The 12,699-nt window shown below is 37.6% G+C and overlaps 1 protein-coding gene and 1 pseudogene across 1 annotated transcript in view; both read right to left on the bottom strand.

Annotated features, from left to right (window-relative positions):
• The window catches only part of LOC148358506 (solute carrier family 12 member 9), a 60,634-nt gene that overhangs the window by 40,025 nt on the left and 7,910 nt on the right, over positions 1 to 12,699 (bottom strand). Inside the window, exons 4-6 of the mRNA XM_088346166.1 lie at positions 11,560 to 11,877; positions 8,802 to 8,909; positions 8,592 to 8,703 (exon numbers count right to left, since the gene is read on the bottom strand). Of these exons, the coding sequence (XP_088202292.1) occupies positions 8,592 to 8,703; positions 8,802 to 8,909; positions 11,560 to 11,877 (538 nt within the window). The remainder of the gene's footprint in view (positions 1 to 8,591; positions 8,704 to 8,801; positions 8,910 to 11,559; positions 11,878 to 12,699) is intronic.
• Positions 12,353 to 12,443, bottom strand: LOC148358507 (U2 spliceosomal RNA; annotated as a pseudogene).

Raw genomic sequence — 12,699 nt, 5'->3', positions numbered from 1 at the left:
CCGGCAAGCTAGCCGGGGTGCAGTCATCATTTTATATGCCCAAATTAAATACATTTTAGCGAATAGTTGGCAAGTCGGGCTATTGCTACGTCTAGGGGTTCAGTGTCTTACCCAAGGACACTTCGACATTTAACACGGACGAGCCGGGATTCGAACTGGGATCCCTTGATCCCAAGACGAGCGCTCTACCTCCTGAGCTAATGCCGCCCCTGGATTGTCCATGATGTAACGATGCCATTTAAAATGGCCCACGGACCGTACTAGTAAGTTACAGTTATAGTTTTCGGGTATCTTTTATCAGACTGATCGTGATGTTTCTTTGATGATTATATTTTAGAATGGCCATCATATCCAGAAAACCAATAGTTTAAGCTTTCCAATGATCTGTGGCAGGACGTGACATTGTACAGACACATAGATGTGTATCTAAAGTCCGGCGGCCGAATAGTGGCCGGTCGGGACATAAAGGTTTCAGGTACCGTATATTATTAAAATTATTTCCGTGTACTGTCTTTCTTTGTAAATATCTCATGTTTCAATGTGGGCAAAATGCAGCTTATAGTAAGGTGCGGCTTATGTATAAAATGGGTTTTACCGAATTTTACGGTAAATGCTATTCAAATACATGTGACTTGACTACAAGCAAGGAAAACGTAATCCAAATAAAATAACCCAAAGAATGCGGAAAAAAATGCAGTGTATGCCTATCATTATTTTTAGCTGATGAGAAACCTTTCAAGGGATACATAAGCTGAGCAAACATCCACACGGCTGCATGTCAGAGAAAAGAAAGCCCAGCAGATTCAAACTAATATAATTATCAACAAATTTACTAAAAGAAAAGCTTCTGTGGCGTAGGGCGGATTAGTCCACTGGTCACTGATGCACAACATTGTGCAGTAGGAAACACTTAAGCATATTGTTTACATTTACCAAATACACGTTTTGCATAGCATAAAGGAAAGCAGAACATGCACACGCACGCACACAAATCAATCATTATGCCAGCTAAATTGTTCCAAAACATAATCATTCCTTTTAATGATAGAAGCTAATCATAAATATGTCACAATAACACAATGCACATTGCTTTAGTACAGTTGCATTTACTGGTTAAACACAAATACACACATACGTTTCACAAAATTGGACACGGCAATCTGTCATGCCTGGCTAGCTGGTCACGGGAGGTTAATAGATTTTCCATATCTTTTATTGGTTAAGTCTTCATCGTCACAATCACTGTCCCTTTCACTGGTTTGGCATATCACTTATGGTTATCTGGAAAATGGCTAAATATGAAAACATTTCATGAATTAAAACTAATTCTTCTGTGTTAATTAGTGAGATGTATTGATAGTGATGGGGACAATAAAAACCATTGAACTATTGCAAAAACAAAAACAAAAAAAAAAACTGACTGTATAATTTTATTGCCTGTATCATGAGGTTATTATTAACCAAACTGAATTTAAGAAGAAGAAAAATGGGTGAGATTGAATCAACTGTGTATGTTCTGCAGTGATACAAATTAGCGTATATTTGTACAATGGTGTTGCTATCGAGTCAGCACGGTTGCAGCTGTCGCGGACAAAAAGAAAACATATGTCCAGTCAGTATATAGCAAAACCAACTGAAAGTGATTGATATGACCTACGTTTGGAACCACAGAGCTTATGCATCAATACATCATGGTAGCAGTGTATGTTTCTAGCTGCTGGACTATATGTACCTAGTCCGTTTTCATGTGCTGACAAGCTTGTATTACATGTGAATCAGCATTTTGCCAGCCTTTTCTTTCATCCAGTTGGACATTATTCCATCTGGCAATATTCTTTTTCTGAAATAGGATATTTACCGGATTTTACGGACTATAAGGCACACCCATAAACCCTAAATTGGCTAGAAACTTAAACGTGTGCTTTATCAAGATCACTTTATAAGCGGACAAAATTGGAGATCTTACCATGTTTTCTCTAACTACAATTGCATGACTTTAGTGGAAACAAGATTGAATCTGATAGCAACACACTTCTATTCTATAGCATATGAATAACCTATATTTTATGTTGACAATATCTGTGTATTATTTGTTAACATCCATTGCAGCCTGGTCATCCTGGAAGGGGGATTACCTCATGTGCGGTCCCTTCTCAAGGTTTCTTCACATACCTCATGTTGAGGTTTTTGAGTTTTTCCTTGCCCGCATGTAGGTTTTAGATCAGGGGAGGGTGTAATAATAGTCTGTGGTTTGCAATAATCTGTGGTCTGTGCAGCCCTTTGAGACTCTTTGTGATTAAGGGCTGTAAGAATAAACATGACTTGACTTGACCAGTGTTAAGAGCACCGAATCCTAACCACCAGACCTCTAAAATAATTGTTCACACTTACATAACATTGAATGCAAGGGTAATCTGACTCGGATTGCAGCGGTTAGAGCACAGGACCCCATCCACAAGACTACTAGGGTTACAGACGACACGTGAGAAGGCATTAGGTCTTATCCCAATATGACACTATTTTTTTTCACAGCACAGTCCGAGGGGACAGGAGGAGAAGAAGACCGAAAAAGAACTGTGCCGACAACCTTAAGGAATGAACTGGTGCCAACTTTGCTACTACCTAAGAACGTGCCAGGCACCAACATCAGTAGAAGGCTGTCCAGAGTTGCATCCTCATTGGTATCCGATGACCTTTGGAGTTAAGGGATCCGTGAACCAGATATGTTAGAGTAGAAAGAATATTGTTTAACTTTTCTCTGCTCAAACTACACACGTTTTGAATATAAGCAGGCCATCCGTTTATTTTTATCTTTCAGGAAGACCAAGTTACTTCCCCGCAATCCATTTCTCTTCATCCAGTACAGAACGAACGATTTATTTCCCACAATAGCTCTCTTCATTCAGTTCAGAATCTCGTGCGCTTTGTAAAGACTTTAAGAGTCAGCAGTACAATACTGTAATTCAGAACTAGTTTAATGTCTGACAATATTCTTGTAACCCAATTATAACATCAACAATTTGGCACTGTCACTAAAAATAGTGTGATCTGGGTTAAATTCCCGATGCATCCTATGTTATGCGATTGAAGGCAATTGTATGAAATTGTGATCAGTGATATATTCCGACTGATTAATCAATGCATCCTGTATATGGTACTCTTTTTAGTGCAACCCTAGCCCTTACTGCAGTTTTTATTCCATTCGTCTCATAGTTTGGTGTGCCTTATGCCTGAAAAAAATATCACAAAGGACTATTTTTGAGGGTGCGCGCCTTATAGTGTGAAGATATGTTAATATTCATTTAAAGTATTCCAGATCTATTGATCAAGTAGTCCGATATGCTTAGAGATAGTGGAAACCATTTGCACAACGTTTCCCTAGAACACCAAAAAACAAGTTATGTTCAAAAAGTTAGAGATTTGTGGGAGGGGGAGATTATACCAAGGTGCAAGAGATAGAGTCTTTATCGACAGTTGCTGCAATACCTTCTTACTACACACAGAACTGACATTATTCATCTGTGCTGCCACAGTGGATGCTGTGATGTTGTCACTCCCCTCAAATACAGGCAAGCAATTATTTTTGAGAAGTGTTATGCACAGCAGTCATCTTCAATAGCTATTATCACAAATCACCTTCCTAAATGCCGAATTGACTTATTTCAATGAGTTGGTATAGAAAAATGTCGAGAAACAAGACTTGTGAAAAGGTTAGTTTGCCACCCGATGGCTTGAAGATAGCAGATACTGTATGCTGGAAAGCAAGACTGCCACCATTTGGATGAATTGGACAATTGCAGTGGGGACTGCTGAACTTATACGGCAGGTTGCAGACGCTATTCTTATTCTAGTGTTGAACAGCATCATTTAAACTTTTAGCTAGTTTTCCCAAAAAGTATTTTTCAATTATTTATTGCAGTCATTTACAACCTTGTTTAGTGATTTTTATTTATGTTTTACTAAAAATCTTACTTCTAATAATATAATTTATTTTAGTTATGACAGTTCAATAAGTCTTAAACAGGAAAATGTCTGTACATTAGTTCCACATAAACTCAAAAATAGTTTGAACAGGTGCATACATTCCATTACGTTTTAAACTACAAAAAAATCTGGCGAAATAGTTGTCTTCTTTAATCAATGCTGAATGTAAAACTTAATTTGTGTAGGGATTTTTTTCCTACATAAATGTAAAGAAAAATGAAAAAAATAAACAAAAAAATTCCATTACAGCACAATTAAGTTTGCAAAGCATGTCCAAGTAGGGTTTCTTAAGATAAATGAGAGGTTTTAAGTTTTGCCCGGGGTTTGTAACAACACAATTCCCTTTCTGTAGCAATTATTATCATTAAGCAACTATATTTGAATTATACCATAGAAATTTGATCTAGCTTGTAGTTTTTAAAGACATTTACAAGCCAAATGTATATGTATTAATGTGTCATGTGTCATATTAACGTTATGGGACGACATTTGATGAAGTATCCACAATTAATTCATTTAATTAACTAAACAAACGATTCACCCACCATCCCTAAAATGTATAGACTGAATTGGGTACATTTTTATGGGTTTTTTTGGGATGCTATATACAATGAAAAAGGTTTCCGAACCACTGCAAAATGGCTTCAATTTTGCGGCTAGAGTGTCAACCAAAAGAATTCAGTCAATGAAAGTATTCTTCTGGGTAATGTGTCAAAAACGATCTCATGACATTTCGTTATCACTGTGCACAACAGATCACTGTGTGCGTGAGGTGCCATTGAATTCACGTGTCAAACTATCAAATACATGCTATCTATCTTTAATAAATCGCAGAAAAATGCAGTTTCCTAGAAGAAGATGTGGTAAAAGAAAAACTTCCCTGCAGCACATGAGGAAAAACAGTAGCGAGAATGAGGACATTTCCTCCCTTCAATTGCGCTTCTGGGAATGTATAATACTTCTCGGGGTTTTATGTTTGTTATCAATTCACTTAAAGCCAGATCCAATAAACTACTCCAAGTTACCAAGGACGAGACAAGTTAAAGTATGCATCCATTGGTCTGTTTCCTGCACCACTTTATGAAAGGAAAAAAAAGAATCTAAAAAGAGAATACAATCTAAACCTTACGGTTTTTAATTTGAGAGGAAAATCATTTCCTGGTGGAAATTTGCTTAAAATCTGATTCTTTTTGACCCCTGCTTAAAAATACTATTGCAAACATTAAGTGGGGAGCCTATTCCTCCCAACGTAAAACTTTACACACATGCATACACATTATTAAAATCAATTGTCATTGCTATGCTGATGACACTTAACTGTATCTTCCAATGGAGGAATCTGCCCCATTTAATTTGGGAAATTTTGAGACCTGCCTCACTTTTCAGAGTTCTCTGCCCTGATGTCTACTAACTTTTCGTCACGTGTTTCAGACACTGCATATTCACATGTGTTTTGTAGCCAATTAACAGCATAATCCTGCTCTAATATCACCAAACAAGTTAAGCCTTACAATAGACCATTTGTGTGTTTGTTTAAGCAAAAGAATGCTTTCAGAGTCAACAGACTCTTCATTCATTGTCTCAACCAGTTTTGCTTTCATTATAATGACGCATTATTGAAAATATTGGATTCTATGTGCGACCAAATTGATTGCCGTATTTATCATCAAGTTGTTACATTTCTAAACTGGAGAAGAAAATTATGAAATCAAAAGTAGCCATCATTACTGATAAGGTACGCAAATCATTTTTTTAATCATCCCACAGCATCAAACTAATTAATTTTTGCAACTGAAAGAAATTTTTTACACATGATATAAAATGCAAATTAATTATTCACAATAAAACCGTTTTTCTCTTAATAAATCTTTTTTACAGGAAAACAATTTCCTTCCAATGTTAGATAATTTTTCTTTTCAAATTTGACATACAACATGAATGATCCAAAAATATTTACATTTAAATAAAAAAAAGGCTGCTTTTAACAGATTTTCTTGTTTTGATTCTCAAGTTAAGGATGTATTCTGGTTTCATTTAGTTTCAGGGAAGATGCTTTCTAGTGTGTGAATAGGTCTTTGACAGCCACAGACACACATACAAAGCTATTCTTACCCCTTTTTTTAAATCTACTTTTGGTTTACCATCAACTTCAAACAGAGTAAACAGAAAAAATAAAAATATAAGATACACTTGCATCCTTTTAATATTTTACTACATGGTCCTCAAAGGAAAGGGTCTGGATATCCCAGATTTAAACAACAACAACACAAACAAAAAAATAAGCAGAATATTACCTGAAAAAGTAGGTATCTAGAAAAATAACAGTACCACACACTTTTTATTGCTATCTTAAACATGTTCGGAATTTTGTAAAATGAGGAAGATTCATCTTGTTTCGTGCTTAAAATAAAAAATAATTAAAAGCATGAAATATTGATTTTGTCATTGTGGTTTGTTCAAGGTTTCAACGTTCAGTAGCAATTTCTAAGTAATAACCTGATGTTCATTGTAAGAAGTTTCCTGTTCAGAATGTCTCATTATGGATGAATTGTTTTTTTGACTAGAAATCAGGGTAATTGGTATTTCATTTTAAAAGGTCTGACACTATGTAGTCATTGTTAGCAATTTCCATAATGGCAGGATTTACTTTTGCACTCGTGTTGGTGACACACCCAAATACCAGGAACCATTGCACATGGAATCATGTCATGTGACTGACGTAGTGTTCGTTGCACCCACCCTGTGAAGATAGCTAAGAGGCAATGTGGTCTCTGTTCAAATCATATTCGTTCATCTATTATGTCCATTAAATATATATATATATATATATATATATATATATATATATATATATATATATATTTATATATGTACATGGAGAGTGTCTTCTCATTTAAAACAGAATGAAAACTTTAATACTGAAACAAGTTTTATAGAAGGTCCCGCGGGCCTGTTAGGAAAGTTTCTTTCAATTAAATGAGTGTGCAACATCCAAGCTGATACTGGTGTTGTGTGGCAGAGTAAATGATTGCCGCATTGATCTTGTTGCTGTTTAATAGCCTTGTCATGTCAATTTAGCACCTCAGAAACACTTGCTCTAAAGCTAATCAATGATGAACTCTGGCACTCAGCGATAGACATGTGAAAGAGAAACTAGGTGGGGAAGAAAAGGTAGATAAAGTGAGTGGAAGAAAAAAACTCAACAAAAAGTTTTGAAGTGGTCAGATGGATTGTTGGATGGATGAATAGTTGGATGGACATGCAGCACAACAAATAAAAGTACTGTATAAAAGCAAACGTAAAGAAGTCTAATAACACAGTGAAAACATTCAAAATACATTCAAAACAATGTGTGCAGTCCAAGAAACATTTTTAAAAGATCATTACTTATTCTTTTAAGATGTCAAATTAAGATTTAAAATATGAGGCTTATTGTTTTGGTCTTCTCAACAATCATTTTAATACTACTACTGAGGTAATACCTCGTTTTATCCAGATTTACACAAGTGTATTTAACAGCATACAGTAATCCCTCGGTTATCGCGGTTAATGGGGACCAAAACCACCTGCAAAAAGTGAAAATCCACGAAGTAGCGACGTCCCTTTAAAAATGCTTAAGAAAAATAAATATATATATATATATATATATATATATATATATATATATATATTTTTTTTTTTAATTTTATTATTATTATTTTTTAGACCCGGTTAATGGGGACCAAAACCACCCGCGAAAAGTGAAAATCAGTGAAGTAGCGACGCCCCTTCAAAAATGCTTAAAAAAAAAAAACACGAAGCTCTGAACCCGCGAACGTGAAACCGCGAAGTAGCGAGGTCCCACTGTATCTTTAGCACTGCCCTGTTTTGACTTTAGTCAAAATTGAGTTAAAAAACTGAAATTTAGGTCAGAAATGAAATTACAGCAGGTTTAGTAAAGCATAGAATGCAGCATATTTGATATGCGTGACAAACGAATGAGAAGTTTATTCGAATAAAAGCAAATTTTTCAGGGCAGATATTCATAGTTATTCAAAAATTCCTTTAGAAAAACCAAAATATTTCAATGCAAAAACACATTCATTTTAAAAAAAAGCTGTATGGTATGTGGAACTCTATGGTGCCATCTCCTGGCTTGTGTCATCATTAGAGCCTCAGTCAGCTCATTCATGATGCAAGTAAAAGTATGTGCATTTATTATACGCACTCGGATAAACTCTTCCTTTTTCACCTGTCTTGGGGTTAGGGTTGCCGTTTGAACTCTATTTAAAGCAAGATTTTCTTGCTTTCGCCATTTTCATACTACACTGACAAGTACAATTTAAAAAGCTAAGGTGAGCATGATGTCACTACCCTCTACCCCAATTCCCCAAACCTAATGAGTTCCGCCCTGAACAGCTCTGCTAAAAGTAAGATAAGTCAGATAGGCACAGTAGAAAACAAAACAAAAGGGCTATTTGAACTCAGTTGAGCTTAGTTGACACATAATAGAGAAAATATTTAACTTTCAACTTCGTAAGGGAACCTCGAACGACACCTTTGATTTATAAATCCTTAATTTTGACCAACTTTTTAAAATTGTTTGGAACAAAGTGCTAGTTACTGACCGGTCACAGGAGCAGGCCACAAGGACACTGAGCAGGTTGTAGATGATAAAAGTGAAGATAACAGCCGTAATAGTACCACGTGGAATGGAGTAGCTTGGATTCTTAAGGTCACCTAAGAAATGGGTCAAGTATGTTCCTTAGTCATCTGTGTTTGTACGGATGGCAAGCTTAGCGATGAAAAAAAAACTTGTGCACATGCAGATTAAATACCTGACATATTAGAGCCTGCCATAATGCCGGTGCAACCATTAAACATCACAGCGAAAACAGTTGCAAAGGTCATTAGGTTTCCTGTAGTGTAATCCACCGTGTAGTCAGCTGCACAAAGAGACGACGGAAGTTATTGAAGAGGTTCCGAAAGCTTTAATCAGCAAGGTCACTGATTTGCATTGACAAGACCGCATGAAGTAAAATTGACAGTTGTGAAGTCAAAAGGAACCTAATAAAATCCTATGAAATCACAATATCCAGAATAACCATTGGTGGTTTGATATGCAGGACTGACATAATCTTAAAGCAATTGACATTGATGTTCTGAAATTGGACATAATCCAACAAAATTAAAACACTCAAAATACAGGCAGAGGTACTCAAATATACATGAACACACTCAAAATTGGATGTGTTACAAGCGATAAAAGGTATGAAATGGGATTTTCTTTGCCGATTTAAACCTCTGTAAAATATCAATTCGTTCTGGGATATTGTTCAGCTGTTTCTAATTCGCCGCAGCAATAAAAATCTCACACTGAAAGATATTTTGTGTGAATGGTTTTTTCAATTAAAAAAAATGTTTAAAAACGGGAGATCGACAGACGGGTCGGTGCAGCGTCTGCCGTCATTCGGACCCTGTACCGGTCTGTCGTGATGAAGAGGGAGCTGAGCCGAAAGGCAAAGCTCTCGATCTACCGGTCGATCTACGTTCCTACCCTCACCTATGGTCATGAACTTTGGGTCATGACCGAAAGAACTCGATCCCGGATACAAGTGGCCGAAATGAGTTTCCTCCGCAGGGTGGCTGGGTTCTCCCTTAGAGATAAGGTGAGAAGCTCAGTCATCCGGGAGGGACTCGGTGTAGAGCCACTGCTCCTCCGCGTTGAGAGGAGCCAGTTGAGGTGGCTCGGGCATCTAAAAAGGATGCCTCCTGGACGCCTCGCTCGGCGGCCCAGGACACGTTGGGGAGACTATGTCTCTCGGCTGGCTTGGGAATGCCTCGGGGTCCCGTCGGATGAGCTGGAGGAGGTGGCTGGGGATAGGGACGTCTGGGCTTCCCTTTTAACGCTGCTGCCCCCGCGACCCGACCTCGGATAAGCGGAAGACAATGGATGGATGGATGGATGGTTTAAAAACAGTTGTGTTAAAACTAATGCCAGGCCCTATTTTTAAACTATCGCTACTTGCAAGGAGTGAAAATAGAATTGAGAAAATTTCGAAATGGTTTAAGATGCTTAAAAGGAACAGTGTGCAATATTTAATGCCTCCTAGTTGTATAAAAAAGACATCCTTAATAATAGAAAATCACTGATCTGAATGATCGGCAAAATACATGAACTATCACACCAATGTTAATTTTCAGAAATATTCTTGGGTCAAGAAATCTGCATTTTTTTAACAAGGAAGATTCCAAAACTAGTAGTCGCCGCAATGTTTGTCTATCTTCTTGCTGCTACGCTGTGTTCATTCGGCCCTGGTTTTTGTTCGCATTAGACAATACAGTACATCTAGTGGTCAAATACGACTTTGTACCTTTATGTAATATTTTACAAGGCATTCTTTTTTGCCGGGTAATATTGTGTATGAAAATTAAGTCTGGTATTAATACCATCGGCAACAACTCAAGATTAAAAAAAAAAGAATAAATATATCTCACAAGAGGGCTCCAATTTGTTTTAAAAGAGCTAAAGAACATTTTGAAAAAACAAATATAACATGCATAAACTGTTTTAACTTTGTTACAGCCAGTGACATCTTTCAAATGCTGGTGACATACAACATTCACAGCTGACATTGTTCCACTTATTAAGGTTTGATCTATACAATGTTTTGCTACTTAGATATCCCTTTGAATTACAATACAACGTATAAATGCATTAGAGTTGAAAAATGAGAAAGCTACTTGTTTTATTTTTATATAATCCACTATGTGACAAAAAGTTTAACTTTTCTCAAGCACTCCTGCTTTCTTTTTTTTCGATCCCTTGAAATGTTGTTGGTCTTTTAAGACACAATGTGATCAAATCTTATGATTTTGTTGAATAAAACAGTAGATGTTGAGTAGTAGGGCCTGGTTTGTATTTAAAAAAACTGCACTAAGTCGTTTATGCCTTGCACATACTCAACGACATTAATCAGGTATATTCATATATTATTGGTGATTTGAAGTTTTTTGACCACCGGCCTAAATGGCTCGGAAAAAGAAAATAATTCCATGTGCAAAATAAAGATATCACGTCATTTTAAATTTGCAAGAACTTCCATCCATCCATTATCTGCACCCCTGATCCTCAGTTGGGTCGCGGGGGTGCTGGAGCCCATCCCAGCCTTCTTCAGGCAGTGGGCAGGGGACACCCTGAACTCGTTGCCAGCCAGTCGCGGGGCACACAGAGACAGACAATTCGCTCGCTCATTCACACCTAGGGACAATTTGGATCGGCCAATTAACCTGACATGCATGTTTTTGGAATGTGGGAGGAAACCGGAGTGCCCGGAGGAAACCCACACAAGCATGGGGAGAACACGCAAACTCCACACAGGAGGTTTGATCTCGTGACCTTAGAACTGTGCCGCACATGCGCTAAACACTGCGCCGCCGTGCTGCCCTTGCAAGAACTAATTGTAATAAATCACACTATTATAATTGTTAACTCATTGATCATTATTTATGGGGTTTTTTTCAATTAAAACCAGTACTCCATAAAATTTGGCATGGCAACATGAAATGTGTGTAAATCTGTGTGGTGTGCCTTACCCCAAAGGTTCCCAACAAGGGTCTCCAACTTGAAACCAGTAAAGTTTGCCGTTGTGGGGCCAGTTCCATTTGCCATACGGTCAGATTCAGCAGAAGTAGGCAAAAGGATGGTGTGAGGACGCACAGCGAAAAAGCTGATGAAGATCGTGCCCAGTACAAACATGACCACGATGAAAATCAGGAAGGTTGCCTTGGCGTAAATGTGAGCACCGACCATGCACACAAGCAAACATAGTAAGGCGATTGCAGTGGCGTATAGCAGAGACCACCAGTAGCCTGATGGCAGAATCTGATAGGAAGATGTGGCGACGACTCCATCTAGGGGAGAATCACAGGTGAAAGGAAAAGGTAAGAAAAGAACATACTAGACATAATGAATCAATGGAACAAATACAAAAAAATAGGGTTGCAAGGTTGTGTTAAATTGGATGTTCAAGAGCAAAACTACCATGTTTTACGCATTATAAGGCGCACTTATAAGGCACACAGAATTAAAACTACAGAAAGTATGGCTTCACAAAAATAATTGAGTACTGTATTTGTGCATTAATTGATCATTTGGAATGAATTGCTGATCACAGTTGCATAACATTGGGTGCAGCAGGGATCTAATCTGGATCACAGCAGGGGGGGATTTTTAAGGGTTATTTTTTATCTTCTTTATTCATTATTCATTATCCGTTGTCGGTCAGTTCATAATACGCTACAAAGCCTAGGAGCCGGGACTCTTACACTCAGCGAAAAGGCCAAGCTAAGGTCCTAGCCTTAAAGCCTTGCTGCGATCATTGCGAATGCACCGCTCCCGGAAGTACTGCAATACCGGGCAGATGCGTGGAGTGGACAGAGCAAGCTCTTATTCCATCTCCGGATTGCAAAAATCAAATCATGTCGACACTTCTAGACGCTTACGGTCGGCTCACAGCAGGGAGTGCACCGAGTCTTATCAACAAGACCACTAGGGATACAAATGACAAACAAAAAGGCATTAGGTTTTATCCCATCATCATCTTTAGTCATGGTACCATGTTAGAGACTGGAGAAAACAGAAAGTTGTCCTGCAAGATATAAATAAATGAAAAACTACCAGCGAGGGAAACAATTCTTCAGTGTATCTGATGATGCATGTTACTTTGAATGACA

This window comes from Urocampus carinirostris, chromosome 10 (genome assembly GCF_059441175.1).
Source record: "Urocampus carinirostris isolate Australia breed hairy pipefish chromosome 10, RoL_Ucar_1.0, whole genome shotgun sequence".
In the NCBI taxonomy this organism is placed as follows: domain Eukaryota; kingdom Metazoa; phylum Chordata; class Actinopteri; order Syngnathiformes; family Syngnathidae; genus Urocampus; species Urocampus carinirostris.
The sequence above is the reverse complement of the archived record's forward strand: the minus strand, read 5'-3'. Positions and strand labels throughout refer to the sequence as shown.